Source organism: Bicyclus anynana, chromosome 18 (genome assembly GCF_947172395.1).
Source record: "Bicyclus anynana chromosome 18, ilBicAnyn1.1, whole genome shotgun sequence".
In the NCBI taxonomy this organism is placed as follows: domain Eukaryota; kingdom Metazoa; phylum Arthropoda; class Insecta; order Lepidoptera; family Nymphalidae; genus Bicyclus; species Bicyclus anynana.
Window position 1 is genome coordinate 13584560 of NC_069100.1, and position 20845 is coordinate 13605404.

A 20845-nucleotide genomic window follows, 5' to 3' on the forward strand; every position below is an offset into this window, starting at 1 on the left:
TACTACTATTATTATTACTACTATTAGAATTTAGCATATTATCCGTATCTGGGCCCAGGAACAATATTTTATTCATGGACATTCTGTTTTTTTTTGGTGGGGCGTTTTCCTCACAAGACATCTTCTAGACTTATAGGTATTTCGTCAACATGATACTTATATGCTCCCTGATTATAAATACCTATACAAGGATACCACTTGTTATTCAATATCTTTCTTTATTTATTCTGCAAAAATCGGCTTTGTCCGTTAGTATTACATATTTTTTTATTTTATAAACAAACCAGCAACCAATCTTCTATACTAATATTATAAAGAGGAAAACTTTGTTTGTATGTTTGTTTGATTGTAATGAATAGGTTCTAAATTTTATTTTGGAAAAAAATAGGGTTCCGTAAGATATTTGGGTTTTTCGGGCACAAGGTGTTAAAAATCAGTCAGAAAAGTAGGGTAGGGGTAGGTAGGAGTAGGGTAGGGGTAGGAATAGGCTAGGGGTAGATTAGGGGTAGGATAGGTGTAGTTGAAAGTTTACATCGAGTTTCACGCGGACCAAGTCGCGGGCGTCGGCTAGTATAAAATAAAATTATTACAGTAAGTTGTGAACAAGTAAGAAAATAAAAGAAAAGATAATGACGTATTATCTGAAACAAGCGCGGTCGTTTGTAAGTCGTAAAAATATTGGCACAATTTATTCAAATAATTTTGTATATACTACAGAAATATTTCTATAAATAATTTGTATACGCTTCCGAAAGTCTGTGTTTCTTTACGGCCAGTTACCGATTGACGTGTTAACGGTTCACGCTTGCCGTTACGGGACGTGATGTCGCTTGATTGACATACGGTATATTTTAGACTGTGGCCTTTTTTGTCTTAAATAATAATTATAATCTGTGCTAATCGAATAATGGGTTGTTGAATAAAAATCTAGTGGTGTTTATCTGAATACTTGCGGAGTTTTTACCCACGTTAATTTTCCCGTTCTCGTGGGAATGCGCTAATAAAATTATAGCCCATGTTACTCGTTGATATTGTAGGTTTCCATTGGTGAAAGATTTTTTGAAATCGGTTCAGTATTTTAATCACAAATCAACAAAATGTTGCAAATGGTTGACGGATGAAGTTGTTGTTTAATAATAAATTATTTCTTATGAATAAAGTTAGATGCAGTATTTGTTTTTTTCTCCGACATCTATATTATCAAACCGGATATTATATAAATTCACAACACACAAACCTCACGTATTTACTGTCGGAGTATGCCCAAAGGGTTTCGAACTCATACGGGGCCCTTAGTCACGAACTTGAATAGTGTACATGCAATGCGGCGAGATGAATTCTTAAGCAAATTAAATACACAGCTGCATACCTTTAAAATTTTAGTGCATCATGTTTTAATGTGCTAATTTAATCTACAGAACCCCATAGTGCGCGGGTCCCGAGACGCACTTGACCGGTTTATGCTTAAAAAGTTAAAAGCAAGACAACAGATGCTGGGCGATGATTCAACATCCCTTTACATTTCTCAAAACAAACAGTGTGATTCAAAGGTTTTGTATTTTTCTATTTTGCTCGCCTCTCTTTCATGTTTTGTGCGTTACTTTTCTACTGTTTATAGTTAGATCAGCCCTCCTAGCCAAGTGGCACGTCGATTCTCTTTCTACGATCGCTAACGCTTCGAAAATTTAAAAATGTATGGGAATTTGCTATCGACAAGTCACGTGATCAAGTTATCGATCGGATCAGTCATTTCGTACATTTTTTAATTTTCAAAGCGTTTGCCATTGTAGAAAGAGAATCGACGTGCCACATGGCTACAGGGCCGCTACGGGGCTTATCTTACTTTTTTTTTTTAATTTATACTATTGTGGACTATAACGGCTGTTTGTTTGTTCGTTACGCTTTTGTGAGTGGTTTAACCACTCAACTTATTAACATGCATATTCGTTGTTCGAAGAAATCAAGTTGAGGTTCCATAAAAATAATGTTTCCGAGGAATAAAAAAATAACTTAGTTATCAATAAACACAAAAATTAAATAAAAAAATTCAATACTAAATAAACAAAATTAACGATTTAATAGTGATACCAATAATAATTCACACTGACAAATTAGACAGTAATTAAAACTCAGCCGCCATTTTTAATCTATGGTATAGAGTCGACCGTTGCAAATGGCGGCAATATTTCACAAAGATCACAGATCATAGCTCAATTATGAGGTTAGTGCAAGTATTTTTGTATTTCCTCATACCTTGGAAATGCCGTGTCTTCCGTGACTCTTTTGGCTTGTTGCCAGTCGATTTTGGATGTTACGTCAGAGGAATAAAGTGTGTAAAGAATGACTCAAACTTTCATCGTATATAGTTCTATATAGTACTAGTGCCTACTAGGAATGGTATATGAGGATTTTATTGCTGCTTTTTTGTTTTTGCATTGTATTTCTTTCTACTGAAACTCTTCAGCGACCTTCAGTTTAGATTACTGGAAAAATACGTTTTAATTAATGTATAAAAAGTAAGAAACTATGTATTTTCGTCTGAAATTCATGTGCAAAAGTACGAATTGTTCCATTTCTTCTATTGTCTACAGCTTAGTCTACTTAATTTATTTTTAGTATTATTTTTTTTAATTTTTATCCATCCATAATAATGGTCCAACGGTTAGCTTACGCTACTATAGATGCTGAGGTCGTGGGTCAAATTCCCAGATCGGGCAATGAAATTTTGTGTTTTTTTATAACCCGTGATTAATGTGTAAACCCGTGTAAAATTATCACCCTAAGGAAACCCACCCGTAATAAAGCAGCTGTGCAGATTTAAGCATAATAATTATGAGTAAAGATACCTGGCCATCCAACCCATTGATGATCTAAAACAAATTGATATTTCGTGGACGAAGTCACGGGCGTTCGCTAGTAAATAAACAAATTCTAACACGCCACAAGTAGTAAAAAAGTCGTGGTCACCTACTGGCATAGGGCCAGGTGATTTCGGTTGCATCACAGTACTGTGACGTGGAAGTTGTTTATTTTTGTTTGTTACAATTCGGGATTACCGCGTTGTTGTTATAAACCTTCGGTTAATCAACTAATGACCGCTTGGGTTTGGCATTGAGTTGTCGATAGTTAAGTCTTATGTCACTTCACTTAAGTCACTCATTCAAATGAAGTGTTTCAGTCATTACTGTCTATAGTGGCGAAGAATTTTTAGATGAAGGTAAGCCGTCCCAAAGAAAAGGAAATTCATAATCGCAAAGGGTGATACAAATTCTGGTTTCTCATATATCAAGACAATGAATATGTATGGATTTTATAGGTGGGAATCGGCTTGCATGAACTTTTCGCCGCTGACTTCTATACTTAATATTATAAAGAGAAAAGATTTGATTGTTAAATTAATTTAATAGGCTCTGTAACTAATGAACCGATTTAAAAAAATCTTTCACTGTTGAGAAGCTACACTATCACCGAGTGCTATAGGCTATATTTTATCCCCGTATTCTTACGGGAAAGGGAACCGCGCAGCGTCTGCTAGTTTCGAGTAGGTGCTAGCAGAAACTCAGTATCAGCCGTGATAGTCAGTGGATATGACCTCTGCCTCCGATTCTGGAGAACGTAGGTTCGAATCCGGTCCGGAGCATGCACCTCCAACTTTTCAGTTATGTGTATTTTAAGAAATTAGATACCACGTGTCCCAAACGGTGACGGAAAAAAATCGTGAGGAAACCTGCATGGACCTGAGAATTTTCTTGATTATCTGCGTGAGTAAATTGCTAATCCGCATTGGTTCTGAGAGGAGTCTCGTGCTCAGCAGTGAGCCGATGATGATGATATTCCACAATACGTGCCAATTTGTAATTATATCCTTTCAGCCTTTCGCATTTAAATAATATTATTTAGATTAGAAGTAAAATAAATTATTGAATTTTAGACATAGACATTACAATACATTTTTATCTCCCAGTTTAAGCAGTGTAATAATTTCGTTAGTCATGAGTCTAAAGGATAATAGGAAAGACATAATGCGTGTTACACCATAAATAAAACTCCATAACATATTTTCATTTTGTAGACACAACAAAAATAAAATATACCAACACTCGCTGCATTTCAATGCATTGAGTTTTTTTTTTTTCGAATTCTAAATTTGAACGTGGCCACGCGCCAGTCTCGACGCGTGCGCATCGCGTCGCGCATTTCTGAACGGAACGGTTTTACTTTTTTAATTTAATTCTAGTTTCTTTTTTTGTCTATGGCAAAGAGTTCCGAATTTTTAGTGAATTTATAAACGCGTAATTAATTATTAACATTAGATTCTATTGTTTTAAGTGACAACAATTTCAAATCTATCTTTGGTAAATATTAATAAAATATTCAAAATAACATTATTTTTGTAGACAGTTTTTTTTCCTACCCCGCTTGCTCGTAATTAACTGTAAATATGTATGTAGTAATTCCCTAAAATGGTGTGTGTTCATTTGTTTATTATAAACAATGGAAAATTTTCAATTGTAGAAGAAGCGGTTTAGATTTAATTTGTGAAGATTATAGAGATTTTAAACAACGTTTTATTATTTTCATTAGAGCTAAGCATAGAGTCCTGTAACGGCCAGAGACAGCGTTCCAAATATAAACCAAGTGCTATTCCATATTTAAATTAAGAACTAAGTGATTTGTTGGAACGTGTCATGTTCCATGTTCGAACACTGAGGACGTAGACAATGGTATAGTTTTCTTTCTAAGTTTAGTGTCTATGGTGGTTCAACGAAATGGGGAAGAAGAAGAAACCTAACGGGAAGAGAGGTGCTAATAGATTTTTTCGCTGGATTCGGAGGTATTACAATTTTTTTTTTATTTTGGTTTTGGTATAACTTTACAGGAATGTTGTGTTTTGTGTTTCTTTTACAAATACTAATTGTATTAAAGAATATAAGTTGTAAAAATGCATGCAAAAGTGTTTTGCAAAATGTCTTTGTTGTGAATAAGACAATGCAATTTGGGACTGCATTACTCGTACATACAATAAGCTACTAAATAATATTATCTGTCCCGGCAAACGTTGTTTTGCATCATAAATGATTCATAGGGTATTACAAATAAATGTTGGCCGATTCTCAGACTTAAGTACCTAAAATTCACACGAAATTTCACAAAAATCGGTCCAGCCGTTTCGGAGGAGTTTAGTAATAACCACCGCGACACGAAAATTTTATATATATTAGATTATTATAGCTTCAAACAGTTTTGTGTTAACAAATACGAGTATAATATAAAATAAACTATATTTTCCGCAGCACTATAAACAAATCAATTTTATTTTTTATAGGTTTGATTTTCGATGATTACTATGTTTCTATAATTTTAAATAGAGAAACCTTTAGAAATATGCTTCAACTAAATTATTATACAAAGTCTTCTATCGCATCTGTCAGTCGTTCTACCTGTTCGCGATAAACTCGGAAACTAACGGATTTTGATGCGGTTTTTAACAGTGATTCATGAAGAAGGTTTAGTTTTAATTTGTCAAGTTCTTATTTAAATAAATTAAAATATGACTAATTCTTGATGGTGTAGGAAAACTTGGGAAAATGTCAATAAATAATTGCATGGGATATTCTGCATATATAGAAAGCTTCCACGCGGGCGTTTGTTAGTTTATCATTAAATATTGCCCAACTTTTTGGTAAATATTGAAAAACAAACCTTTTCCTTCAAGAAACATACTTTTATTAAACCCAAAACCAAACCTAACGTCGGAAATACCGCTTTTTCACTGCATTAGTACGAAACAGATGGAACTGAACAAATCCGCCGCCATTGGGTGACATTTTGTCTATTTCTCTACACTTAATCGCATGTTAGCTATAGTGGTCTATTAAAAATAGACTGATAATGATGATGATGTAAAGACGACTTGATTATCATGACTACCAAGCCCTCAGGCGGGTAATTGCGCTACGCAGGCGCCGGATGCGTTACAATGGCCAATTACAGGGTTATGTCATACTTATTGTTTCATTCGTCTACGTCTACGTACACACATATCTCCAAAACAATCGGGGTACAGGAAATGATAGATTTACATCTTCATTTCATTAGCATATAGATGTTTCGGTGTCTTTTTCGCTCTTTTTAACTGTTATATTGTTTTGTTTTTCATTCTTTACAAGTTAGCCCTTGACAACAAGTTAGCAATCTAAGACGGAAGCGGGCTAACTTGTTAGAACAAGGATGAAAATCCACATCCCTTTCGGTTTATACACGACATCGTACCGGAATGCTAAGTAGCTTAGCGGTAGGGTAACCTTCCACGACCGAAGGCTCCCACCAACTAGACCTGGACCAATGAAAAAAACATCAATAAGCCCAGGCGTGGGTCGAACCCGGGACCTTCTTATAAATCCACCGCGCATACCACTTGGCCACGGAGGTCGCCAAAAATATACATATAGAAGACGCGGTTTCTTTCGTTACTGTTTCAGTGGGAAAACGGGGATATAATAGCGCCTATGATATTCACAAATAACGGGCTAGTGAATGGCTGGTCCAATTTTAATGGGAAATTATTGAGCAATATACTTTTATCCCCCAAAAAATGCATGGGTCCCGCTTGTGAAAAACTGGATTTCACGCGCACAAAGTCACGGGCGTCCGTTAGCCTTCTAATAGGTATAAAAAACCTCGTGTCACGGTGATTGTGGCACATTGTGGTCGCATTCCTCTGAAACGACTCGACTGATTTTTTGTAGGGATATAGGTATATTTTAAAGTAGATTTAAGAATCTAAAACTAGAATCGTAAAGTATAAAGTAGAGTACAATTACCAAAATCGCGATTAACAATTATAATGGTAGAATAGAAACAACGTTTTCCGGGTTAGCTAGTTGTGACAAAGAACGAGCATACAGGCAGACAGATGAGATTGAAAATTGTCTAAATGATGATAATATTAAGTACAACCCAATCAGCGTAGATAATAATAGTTTTGGTTACAAAAACATGAGAAAAAAAAACCTGTTAAAAGTGTTAACTCCCACAAGCAGGTCAAAAGTAATCAAGGTTTTAAAGTAAATCTGAGAATCTAAATCTAGAATCGTAAAGTAAGATGTAAAATATTTTTCACCTTCCTTCCCCCATTACCAAAATCGCGATTAAAAATGACAACTCTATTGGTAGAATAGAATAACGTTTGCCGGGTTTGCTAGTTGTGACAAAGAACTAGCATACAGGCAAACAGGTGAGATTAAAAATTGTCAAAGAGATGATAATGTTAATTCAGCATATTAAGTACAACTCCAATCAGCGTAAATAATAATAGTCTTGTTAACAAAAACATTTAAAAAAAACCTGTTAAAAGTGTTAACTGCCGCAAGCAGGTCAAAAGTAATCATTCAATCCCGAGCAATAAACTAACGTCGTTAACTGAAAAAAAGCGACTTACTCGTAACACCAAAAACACAGCATCTGGTTTAGACACAAATCAACACTTACGCAGCACGTGCCGACACTAAATTATGTGTAGTGTTTAAATCATCTATCTAAAAGCGTGTTAAGTATCTTAAAATAAAACGACCATAAATTCAAATGGAAAATGTAAAAGGAAGACGAAAAAAAATAATATTTTTTTGGATGTTTAATCGCAGAAGTCCATTCTTATTATTAAGACTAAAAGGATTTTTTTTCGGGGATTCAATAGGTTAGTTTTCCGATTTCGAAAAAATTTTATGCGTAGATTAACCTCAACTTATTATTATAGTTATCTTGGATTAACATACAGACATTCTTTTTTATTGAGATCGTAAACAGAGTAAAAGTTAAATTGTCACACATGGTATTCGCTAAACTTTCATTGAATTTAAAAATACCGAATAGATTAAAAAATTGCTATAGTTTTAGCTTCTAATACATATAAACTACATAATATAGTCAAAAATAGCCGTTGATTTTCTATTTTTGCTAATACCAAGACAGTAATGAAACACTGTTCTTTTTGTCATTATAATATGAAGCTAAAACCCTCAATTACCTGTAATAAATATTTGGAGCGATAGTTATGAATGACTAGACGAAAAAGTTACGAAAAAAATATTCATTATGTGTATCTTACGGTAAAATATGCCATAGTAGAGACAGTCATTGCGTCTGGCCCGTGTCCCCCCTTTTTCACCTCGCTACTTCGCCTACTTTTCCTTTCCAACTAACCGTTACTTTGCGTTCCGTCACATACACTGCCGGCTCAGTTTACGCATCGTTTATCGAAGTGGATTCGTAAAGAGCATTGGATTGTGTGAATTACGTATACCGTGATATTTTACGTGTTCGAACGCGATGTTTGGTCGTTAATAGCAATCGTAAGGCGACCACGTCATACTGTTGTTCCGCCCACGGCTCATAGGACGTGCGCGCGAGTTTTTAAGGATACAAAGTGTAATTTTTTTATTACGGTGTTTTGCAAGGTGGTGTTCTATTGCCACAGTTCTTTCTAATCCGTACGTATAAGTGCAGTCAATTGAAAAACAGATTATGCAGTGTCGTTGAACCTTAATAAGTGAAATTACGTACGCGCTCATAGAAATTTGTGTTTGTTTGTAATGAATGAAATGCTTGGAATTGCAAATAAGTTTGTCATACGTTGTGTTTGAATTAGAATAAAAATTTTTGCGTTTAATATTACGGAAAATGGTTTAAAGTTACATAAGAAGTCCACGAGATGTGTAAGTGTTCAAAGTTTATGCTATGTTTAAATTTGGGAAAGCTATCCCATTTGTTTTAAAAACTAAAAGTAATTTATAACAAGCAAATGAGTAAGCGCTGTGAAAAATGCAAGTGGGTCGTCTACTTTAGAATGAGAGTCGTCTCTATGGTCTTAGAAATAAGGTTTATATTTGAAAGTCTTTTGAACTATAAACAAATGATTGATTCACTTTTTTCAAATTCGTTACTAATAAGATATTCTGTGACATGTTTTTGAGAAGTGAGAACCTATACATGTTTTCATTTGAAATGTTTTTTGTGTCACTCTATGAAGTAGCAATGTGAAACGTATAGCTTTGAAACAAGGTCGGTTTAGTTTATCCTGTGAAAAATACCGAGTTGTCAAATAATGTAGCAGATTGGGACCAACTATTGAACCTGTACTTTGCTGAAAATCGGCGACAATATTGAATCATAGAAATATATTCAATTCAAAATATTTTGTTGAGCCACGAATTTCTATTAATGGATTTGATACAGATCTTTAATTTATTGATTTTGATATCAACATCACTAAACTATGGAGCTAAAAAGTAATCAATGATTATTTAGAATGACTACGACTTTTTTTCGAAAATTAGCGATGTATTTTAATGGTGTCCAATATTCGAGTTTCCCCTACAACTAAACGAAGAGCTTCTACTAACAGTGGGTACGATAATAGTTTTATGTAAGAAATGTCTACTTGAAATAAATTAGTCAGTTCGACTATAATATTCTGACTATGTTATAGTTTCTGCCCCTTCTTTCGTGAAGCGAAGTTTCAAATCAATAATTATGGTAATTATACAATATTATTGTATTTTCTAAGGGTCTCATAAGAAAGCCCTAGTTACCACCCACCCAGCAAAGACGTACCTACCAAGCGATTTAGCATTCCGATACGATGTCGTGTAGAAACCGAAAGGGGTGTGGATTTTCATCCTACTCCTAAAAAGTTACCGCGCTTCCTACTACTATCTTTGATTGCATCACTACAATCTCACCTGATGTACCAACAGGTGAGATTGTAGACAAAGGCTCACTTGTAAAGAATAAAAAAAAATACATGAACGAATAAGAAATGAGAAAGAATGAAAATGAAAAGACCCGAAGAAAAAGAAACATAAAGAACCAAATTCGACACAGCTCAACGTATCAAAGCTGAAGTGGCAATAGTTCCAAAAGTCGATGGATGTAGTGTCCCATGGTGTTGGAATAGCGACCCATACCGGAAAGCGTCATGTTGACCCACAAGCGAGTGCACTGAGTAGCAGGCGGCTCAGGACCGTGGTCCCCAAAAGTGGTCCAAAAAGCATCAGTGGCATAATATTTCGAATCGTATATGCTCTAGCCAGGCATGATGTCCGGAACTATGCTTTCTCCAAATCGATTTACAATTTAAGGAGAAATCCTGGAACCGGCGCCAGTAACTAAATAGTTGCGAGTAAAATGTTAGCTTAGTTTGGATTGGACCTATAATACTGTCAAGGGTAGCTACCGTGAGCTTTTGACCCTCCCGACGTCCTTCGGCTGATCGCTAATCTAATGATCATATTGTTTCAGAACGCCAAAAAGTTTGTGAAGCAATCAATACGATGTATTTATTACTGAAAATGGGATAGATTAGTTATCTACTTTATTAGTTAATCGTTTATCGACTCGCATTGTTTCAGAACGATCAAGGTTGTTTGAGATAAAATCGCGCATCGATAGCTCCATTGTTTTATTAAAATTAAGTATGTACTCAAAGTCTAAAGTCAAATAAAATCTTTATAAAAATAAAATTAACTGACTTCATAAACACAAAGATGGACTTTTATAAAAAACTAATAAATTCGTATTTACTTACCCATAGTCAATTGATCGGTTTAAGGCGTCGCCAAGGCAAGTCGGTAGTGCCGTTTTTATTTAAGCAGTTTGATTTTGGTTTTCTATGTGGCACCGCCTTCAAACAAAGTAATAAAACTGTATCGTAAAGCGTCTATCCATTTAGATTTAGAAGTTACGATGCTACAGACAGATACACAGAAACAGACAGAAGGAACTCTTTTTAAAAAAAAAAGACTTAGAGAAGGCACTGCACTTTGGAGGGGATTTCATACAACATTTTCTTGTTTCTGTAATCTGTATGATCGGGGCCGAGTAATTTGACGAGCAACGAACTCAAATAATAACGGAGTATGCAATTTATCGTCAGACATCCAGATGAACTGCGGGTTAGTTCTTACTTACTGTTATTACTAACACTCCTAGACAATGGTATTTCAAATTTGAATTATTTTTTACTGCCTTCAAAAAGGAAATTACTTTGTATGTTTTTATTAATGTTAGCTCATAATTTCGTCATTTATAACTTAACCAATTTTGAAAAAAAAATTTCGTTTGAAATTCTTCCAGATTGATCCCATTTAATTTTCACGAAAATCGGTTCACTAATTCTGTGTTAAAATCAAAATAACAGAAACAAATCAACGAAATGCTCATACTGTGGCGTATACGATCATTATGCTAGGAAACGCTAAAAACTGAAAAATAATTTTTTTTTAATAAAAAAATTTAACCGATTTTTAAAACACAATAATGCAAAGACGCATTGTTCTAAAAAGCGAAAAATAACGTCGTACATATACGTCGTCGTAACCTCTTTCTATTGATCGGTTTGAAGGCGGTGTCATAAGAGCCGATGTGGCATAGCACCACCTTCAGGCGATTTATTAGCTGTGCCGCTTGGTTTCACCCGTGTCGATCCCATCCCTGGGGGTATATGGCGATATAAGTACACAGTCTATGTACTATCATCATCATTAACAGCCAATGGACGTAGGTCCAGCAGTGGACCTCCATTGGCTGTCCTATTGGCTAGCTAGTGTCCCATTGGCTGAGACTTCTCTTATGTACATGGTCTTCCAACCACCACGATCTCGTTTTCAAACTAATTTTCAAAATTCTTTTACCAGTAGAAACCTATATTTATGAGTGTCCTAGTCATTTTATCCCGGGTTTTCCACGGGAACGGGAACTACGCGAGTGAAACCGCGGGTCGTCTAGTAAACAATAAAAGTAATAACGACAAAGCGCGTAATAAATTGTAACACGAAACGTTAGAAAGTAATTTCTCACGGAGAAACAATCCCATCTAGCCTTTCATTAGTCGGTACATCGGGGACTTTCGATAGCGTGTAGAAAGTGCACTTTGCAGACACGGTTTTGCGTGCTTTTTTGTGTTTCACTTGAAGTTCTCATGTCATGTCAAGTCAAGGGTCCCTTACTGGACTGAATACCGCACCGGAAAGTGAAGCGTTGGTCGACCTCTGGTGTGGACTGACGACATCAAGTTTTTCTCGGAAGGGAAATGTGCGATGGAAATGAGCAAGTCTTTTGCCGACCAAGCTTCAACTTATAGATTTTTTTTTATTCCTTACAAGTTAGCCCTTGACTACAATCTCACCTGATGGTAAGATGATGATGCAATCTATGATGGAAGCGGGCTAGCTTGTTAGGAGGAGGATGAAAATCCACACTCCAGAGTACCGGATAATCGCTTAGCGGTACGTCTTTGCCGATAGACTGGTAACTAGCCACGGCCAAAGCCTCCCACCAGCCAGACCTGGAGGATAAATGAAGGATCTGACACTGATTGATTGAATGGAGGATAGAACACTGATTTTTTCAATTTGGACCAGTAGTTCCTGAGATTAGCGCGTTCAATCAAACAAACTCTTCAGCTTTATATATTAGTATAGATTACCCCCCCTACATATTCACACACTTTACCTCTTCATAATAACAGTTTAGATAAAAGCTCTGTCAAGAAAAGCCTCAAAAATATTAAAATTGGACGCGAACGAAGTCGGGCTTGCTCCAATAAAGTGAACAATTGAAATAGTCTCTATTGTCGAAACAAGCCTAATTGAATTATAGTCGTTTGACGTTCATCAATTGTGCGCAAGAGTCAAGGGTGAGCGTTGATTATTGTTTTTGTTTTATTGACCAACGCGCTGGTGTAGTGGTTAGCGTCATCGTCTGTGGATCTTGAGGTACAAGGTTTAATTCCCGAGGAATTTAAAATAAATTCATCTATGACCTTATTCAAATTGAAAATATGTTTTAATTTAATGAAAAATAGCAGACGCTATGCGTAGTTCCCGTTCCCGTGAAAATCATCATCATATCAGCCGATCACTGCAGGACATAGGCCTTTTGTAGGGACTTCCAAACATCACGATACTGAGCCACCTGCATCCAGTGAATACCTGCGACTCGCTTGATGTCGTCAGTCCACCTGGCGGGGGGTCGACCGACCACTGCGCTTTGTAGTGCGGGGTCGCCATTCCAGCACTTTGTGACCCTCAACGTCCATCGGCTCTTCAAACTATGTGCCCCGCCCATTGCCATTTTAAGCTTCGCGACACGTCAGAATGGAATGGGAATAAAATAAAACCTATGTTCATCAGTAATAATGTAGGTTTCTTTTTTTTATTCTTTACAAGTTAGCCCTTGACTACAATCTCACCTGATGGTAAATGATGATGCATTTAAAATGGAAGCGAGCTATCTTGTTAGAAGTTGGATGAAAATCCACACCCTTTTCGATTCATTCTACACGACATCGTACCAGAACGCAATATCGCTTGGCGGTACGTCTTTATCGGTAGGGTATATAGCCACGGCCGAAGCCTCCCACCAGCCAAAGCCAAAAAAGCCAAGCTTGTATGCTTCTTAAGTTATCTAACTGCTTTGCTGATACAGGTCAGATTGTAGTCAAGGGCTAACTTGTAAATAATAAAAATAAAGCACTATTTTGTCGTCAAAAACAAAAACGTCAAACCCAAAACCGTCCAATTACAAGGCAACCAAACTGAGCCAAATAGGTCGTCAAAACTTGAGACTCCTTTGAAGTTTAAAAAAAATCTAGTTCGCGGTATAAAAGGTCGTTGAACTCGTAAAATAGCCTTCGTGTCTCGCAGGTGATTTTGTTTTCAACGCTTTATTAACCATAACTCAAATGATTCTCAACTGTATTACTATTACCATAAGGTACTATGTTTAGTTGTGCTGTTTTAACGTATAAACGTTCTGATATAATAAAAAGAGCCAGACTAGATTGGATAATGGATTAGTTATTAAAAGAAAAAACAATTTGGGGCGGTTACCACCAGCCGTCAATTTGACCATTTTGTGGTCATCGTAGAACTATTATGGCCCCTGTCTGTCTAGTCGAGTCGGTGTATAAGAATAAAGTATATTATGGGAACACTGAGGGGACATTAACTTTCGTTATCAACCCATATTCGGCTCACTACTGAGCTCGAGTCTCCTTTCAGAATGACTCGAGCTCAGTAGTGAGCCGAATATGGGTTGATAACGAAAGTTAATGTTTCCTTCCTTTCCAATTAATTCCTTTCAGAATGGGAGGGGACTTGAGCCAATAGTCCACCAAGCTGGCCCAATGCGGATTGGCAGACTTCACACACGCAAAGAATTAAGAAAATTCTCTAGTATGCAGGTTTCCTCACAATGTTTTTCCTTCACCGTTTGAGAAATGTTTTATTAATTTCTCAAAATGCACACAACTGAAAAGTTGAAGGTGCATGCTCCAGACCAGATTCCAACCAACATCTTCCGGAATCGGAGGCAGAAGTTATATCCACTGGTTTGATCAACATGTATCTAATGTAAAACACCTATAAAATTAACTTCCCCTTGCACAGTTGTTACCCCTGAGTTCCGTGATCGATTTAACAGGAATACTTTGTTATTGTTCGCGTGTCTGTCTGCAATAATCCCCGTTACTGTTACGCTAGGAATTCGAAACAAATTACATATTGATCGATTACTGCCGATAGAAAAACGTTTTATTGCATAAATCGTTTCCCTGTTCCATAACGGCCGATTTACATGTTTCCAGACGCTTGCGTATCTTGGAAAGCTAACGAATTCTTAAAACTGTCGTCTGTCAAAATTATAATGCAATGAATGTTTATGTCAGAGGTCTACGAATTATTGACCACCTTGTCTTATTTATAAAACTGTTTCCAGAAGCTTGTATATTGAAATTTGGAAATCTAACAAATCCTTAAAACTGTCGTCTGTCAAAATCATAAATGATATTGCAATGAATGTTTATGTCAAAAGGTTACAAATCTTTATGAAATCCTTATTTACAAAACGACTCGTAGCAGACGATCCGCGATTTACCCGCGTAACTCCCGTTCCGCTATGGGGATAAAATTGTAGTCTCTTCCAATGGATATTCGGTTAGATCTTTTAAACTATTAACGGATATTAATACAGTTTTCAGCAACAAATAGAGTGATTCTAGAGGAAAGTTCAAAAGAAAATGTACATACATATAGTACTCCGTTGGCTTTAAAACCATTCAATGGGTTTTAATGCAGTTTCAAGTAATAGATAGAGTGCTTCAAGCTTTAGGATTATAGTACAGAAAAAATATCAGAGATTTAAAAAGCTGAGACACAGTGGCTGGCGGGCCGTACATTTTGTCTTGGTCGGCAAGGTATCCTATAATATATACTATTCATTATATTAGTATGTGCGAAGCCAAGGCGGATCGCTAGTCAATACTAATATTATAAAAAGGAAAGATTTGATTGTTTGTTTGCGTTGAATAGACTCTGAACTATTTACCAGATTTTAAAAATTCTTTCACTGATGGGAAGCTACACTATCCCTGAGTGCAAAAGGCTATATTTTATCCCTACGAAAACAAGAACCACGGGGGTGAAACCGCGTGGCGACTGCTAGTACGCTGTTCACACAATTCTAGTCCCCAAAAACAATTGTAATACCACTTGAACAATGTGTTAAGACCATTTTATTTTCTTTAAATTCATTATCATCTCTATGTCTTTAATTTAAAATCTATATTCGTCTGTCGAGGATAATTAGATTAGGAGTGAAGTTTTGGTTATGTGATTATATTAATAACAGTTAGCTTTCACTTGTTGTATGCAAATTAATTGAGTAATTATACAGTGTTAATTTTATTCAAAAAAGTTCAATGAATTAATGTATAGTAGAGCCTCAATAGCTCAATGGGAAAGCGGTCGGACTCATCACCGAGGGGTGGTGGTTCGATCCCCGCCCCGTTGGTCTATTGTCGTACCCACTACTAATAATCCTTCCCGATTAGTTGGAGGGGAATGGGAATATTGGTCATATTTAAAAGATATGATAAATATTCTTTACAAAAAACTGCCTCGTACATGCCGGCCACAAAAGCTCTCCAATGGACCAATCATTGGTGAGAGTGAGATTAATTTATACATAATTTTGAAGCATTATCTCTATTATCCTTAGTTTACAAGCACTTTTGAAATGACAGGTATTGTTATTAGGTGATAATGTTGATAATAATTATTAAATTCGATAACCTTAAGTTACGTGGGTCCCAAAAATAAATACATTACGCTGACCTGCGTCTATGAACCAAAGTAATAGGCGCAATATGTGCAATATGTAATTTGGTGGTTATAAATGGTTCTAGATCTCAGATTCTGGAAAAGTAAGGATCCTGATATTTGGGTAAATGATATTTCAAAGTGTTAGTTTCGTTATGACTATACAAAATACACAATTTGTAAAACTTTTCTCGATAGTTTATTTTTTTAAAAAATACATGTTTTGCTCAAATTTTGCTTTCAATCTCAGGAAAAGCAAACTTATTTACTTAAATTTTTGTTGTATATAGAAAATTAGGTATATATCTTGAACATGGCCATTTTGTTTTTCGTTATGTTGTTTAATTTACTTGCAATTAGGTAAAAATGGTTTTGACGCTCACGTCATAAAGTTTGCATCACTCACGTGAAAGTCATAATTCGGCGTCTCGTTTGCGCTTCGAATTTTATCCATATCGTTCTTAAGCGTTAAAAAGCGCTTCAGTCTAGAATACAGAAATGCTGATTAAGCGTGGGAGTTGTTACTCGGCTGAGCTTTGCCACAAAAAGCTCTATATTTATTAGTTATTCTGCAAATCTAGATCTATACTATACTAATTTTATAAAGAGGTAAATTTGGTATTGTAGAGGGTGATATCAGAATCTACTGAACCCTGAAAATTTTTGAAATTCCACCACTAGAAAACCACGGTATTGGTGAGTGTTATAGGCTATTTTACCCCTGTATTCTTATAGCGTGACAGCCGTGATAGCCTAGTGGATATGACCTCTGTCTCCGATTCCGGAGGGTGTGGGTTCGAATCCGGTCCGGGGCATGCACCTCCAACTTTTCATTTACGTGCATTTAAGAAATTAAATATTACATGTCTCAAACGGTGAAGGAAAATGTCGTGAGGAAACCTGCATACCAGAGAATTTTCTTAATTCCCTGCGTGTGTGAAGTCTGCCATTCCGCATTGGGGCAGCGTGGTGGATTATTGGCCTAACCTCTTTTATTCTGAGAGGAGACTCGAGCTCAGCAGTGAGCCGAATGTGGGTTGATAACGCCGAGCAAACTCATTTTTAATTTGTTTGTTGGTAAATCGAGTAGGGCTGTACTATAGATGATCACTGGCACAAAGAGCTCTATATGGTACTAGTTTTTCTACGAACCTAGATTTTAAATACATTTGATATCTGAGAACTAGTTCCACCAGTCACCAGCTGTTAAGGAATACTAAAATATTCTAATTGCGACCGGTTTAGCGTTTCTTATTCTCGGTACTGGATCTAGGTGATGTATGTAATACATGTAAATCAATGTAAGATTAACAATATCTTAAACTACCTACGATTTTTATAAAAGATTTTTTCAGATAGCATGGATACGGTAACAATCGCTTGAATGTCGTTCATAATATGTACTTTTATTGTGAACCGCGGCAAACTTTCGAGAGTGAAACGAATTATCACCCGCACCATCCTACATGAAACGAACCGTAACAACCATTTGCGCTAGCTTTAGTTTACGTCGGCTAGCTACTTTAAAAGCAGCTAGCCGACGCCCCGCGGTTTCACCCGCGTAGTTCCCGTCCTTGTGAGATAAAATAGCCTATGACACTCACAAAATAGCGTGACTTGCTAGTTGTAAAATTACCAAAATCGTTTCAAAATCCAGAGATTACCCCTTACAATACCACAAACTTTACCTCTTTACAATAACATTATTTAACCAGTACAACTGTCTAACGTAAACTAGTATAATACAGTTTTCCTACAAGGGATGCTAGAGCACTAGTTAATAAAAAGCATTTTAGAAAATGAAGAGTTTATTTTAAATTACAATTTTTATTAACAACTATTTTACCAGTTTTGGTTTTACAACTACTACTACCTTACAAGCAATCAATATATTTTTTTTAATTTGATGATATAAAAGGTTCATCGATTTGAACGAAGTAACTGCTGATTAATGATGAATGAACAGTGTGCCAGTGGTGACCTTCGAATCGGACTTGGTCGCTCTATGGGCCTCATAAAGTCACTCAGCGGGCGATGGAGCGAGCTATGCTTGGTGTTTTTCTGCGTGATCGAATGAGGAGATCCGCAGAAGAACCAAACTCAGCTAGTCGCGAAGCTGAACTCGCAATGAGAAGGCCACATAGCTATTAACCCCCGCACCGAAAACCGCAGTTTTGGTTCCCACTTGTTCGATTAACGTCGTTAAAACGAAAATGGTAGATATCTAAAACTAATTGGATTCGTGTGAAAAAAAAATCCTAGGGTACCAACCAAGTTTTATATATTTTTTTCGGATTTATTCAATTTTTTCTCTATCTATTACCTGTATATTTATAGATGTCAATCCTAACAAGCCTGTATAGAATAAAGCTTATCTGTAAAATCAGGCAGAGTTCGTCGAAGTTTATCAAAACGTTAAGCCAGTTGTTTGAAAAAAGAACATTTTAATTAGACTTGAGGAAATTAGGTAACTGCATGTTTCTCACGTTCCAAATAGGTAATAAATTTCCGTCAGATAAAAAAATAACAACCACAGACAATGTTTTATAACTTTTATGCAATTAACGTGAGATGCAATGCGGTGCAAAATATAACTGACGTATTTTTTTTGTTTGTGTAAGTATGAGTTCTTATATTTTTAACCAATTGCCGATTTGCTTTTGTTTTTCAATGCCTAACCACTCCGTAATAATTTGTTTTGGTTATCGTTTAATCTAACTAACATTATTTTATTGTTGTGTTTTAACCATATTACTTTTATGAATTTAATCAAGTTAATTTTAAAGAATACCTAATTTTTTCCAACTGCCAATAGAAAAAATACTTTAAATCTTTGTGTAACTTCATCAATCATAAAGTTTTGTCAAATACGCTCATAAACTCATAAATAAATGAAATTTAAAAAATAACGTTCCTATTTCGATTACTTCAATCGATTGCCAATAGTCACTGCTATTTTTATTCTTACAGCGATCTCCCTGATGAAGAAGACAAGAAGTCCCCCGTTCTCCTGTTAGGTGTGAACAAGATATCAGATTCTCCATTTTTTCTACGACGAAGAATCACCGACCCTCATGCATCCGGATCCATTAGATTCTTCCGCCCACCAAAACCAAAGTACACAAGAGGTCTAAATGGAGACGAAAGATTGGAGAAGATCAGACAAGACCTACTAGTCCATAAACACAAACCGGACACCTACATTCCAAACACCAAACACGAAGTATCAGTAGAATCGGAAACCAAAGAGCCTTGTATTAAACTGAGTTGCGTAAGAAATTGTATATGCGACAGGAACAAATCGTCATCAAACAGAGGCTCGTTTTCTTTCCATAGACCAGAGAACAGGCAATCTTCTCTGTGCCCATCAGAACCGTATGGCAAACCAGAAAACAAAGACAATTCCGAGAACGAAATCGAATTTAAGTACACAGAACTCATTCCAGATGCCCAACCGTCTAGCAGCAAGCAACATTCTTACAACGTGACCCCAAAATCCACGGAAAGGAGACATTTTTTACTCGCGAACTTAAACGAACGATTTCGTAAAACACTGAGCTTGGATTCTCGTAAAATAGAGACGAATAGAGTTCTCAGTCTGCCACAGGAATCTCGACCTAAATCTCTAGTGAACACAAGCAACATTTGCGTCCAACAATACAAATCGGGAGATCCATTCCTCCCCCAAAATTTTGAGAAAGCCAACCAACCAAAGAAAAAACGGAAATCGTTTTTCTCTTTAGATACATTTTTCGATACTAAGAAATCTGACACATCATCCATAGATGACTATTGCTCTTCTAAATATAAGCGTTTCGAACTAGAAAGCGATGATTCGCCGCTTTTCAGACGTGATTTATCTAAAGAAAAGACACCGGATCTACTGAACCTGCCCGTCATTATAGATTCTGTGCGTAAAAAGCAATCAGACACAAAACGGCAATTGGAGAAATTGGAAAACTACTACTATAAAAGTTTAACTAAGACGAGAGCAGTTATAGACGCTATACCAGCAGACGCCACTGATCGAGAAGGACCGAGCGGCCATTCCAATCATTTATTTGTCTACGATGACGAAGTGGAATACATTGAGCCCATACGCAGCAATTTCACAAGTCAAAGCACCTTGATTTTAGATAAAAACATCCCTGGAGATGGCACTCTAAAACCTGGATCAGTTCTAACGATTGACACGGAGGAAACTGATATTAAATTACCAAGTTCTACAGTGTCGCCTAAATCAAATGAGGTTAGGTGTTTGGATAATGATTTGGACAGTATAGGTGCGTATGAAATCGAGGTGAAGGAGTCGGATTTGATGAAAGAGTGCAATAAGAAGTTGGTGGTGAAAGTGATGGATAAATCGGTGGACTCGATCGGGAGTTGCTCGCTAGACGTCGACGCCAGTACGGATTTCTCAGGTAAATTGTGTGGTTAGTTGAGTGTCGTTTGGTACAGCATGTTCTTTATTACTGTATTTTTGTATGTTTCATTTTATGGTACACAATTTGTTGCGCTTGATTTCTGAGTAAGGCTTTGTTCAGATGGTAAATCTTTGACACGCGTTTCTTACAGGTGCTTAGACAAAAACATTTGTACATTGAAAAAATGTGTTTCTTGAAGTCCATCTAAAATTAAATAATATATGACATCGTATTTCTATTAAAAGAAATTACTAGATACTAGAT

At 36.2% G+C, this 20845-nt stretch overlaps 1 protein-coding gene across 1 annotated transcript in view; it reads left to right on the forward strand.

Moving 5' to 3' along the window:
* The first annotated feature begins 795 nt into the window (after positions 1-795).
* LOC112045973 (uncharacterized) overlaps positions 796-20845 on the forward strand; it is a 37123-nt gene continuing 17073 nt past the window's right edge. Inside the window, exons 1-3 of the mRNA XM_024082397.2 lie at positions 796-844; positions 4585-4834; positions 19128-20578. Coding sequence (XP_023938165.2) covers positions 4770-4834; positions 19128-20578 — 1516 coding nt within the window. The 5' untranslated portion in view covers positions 796-844; positions 4585-4769. The remainder of the gene's footprint in view (positions 845-4584; positions 4835-19127; positions 20579-20845) is intronic.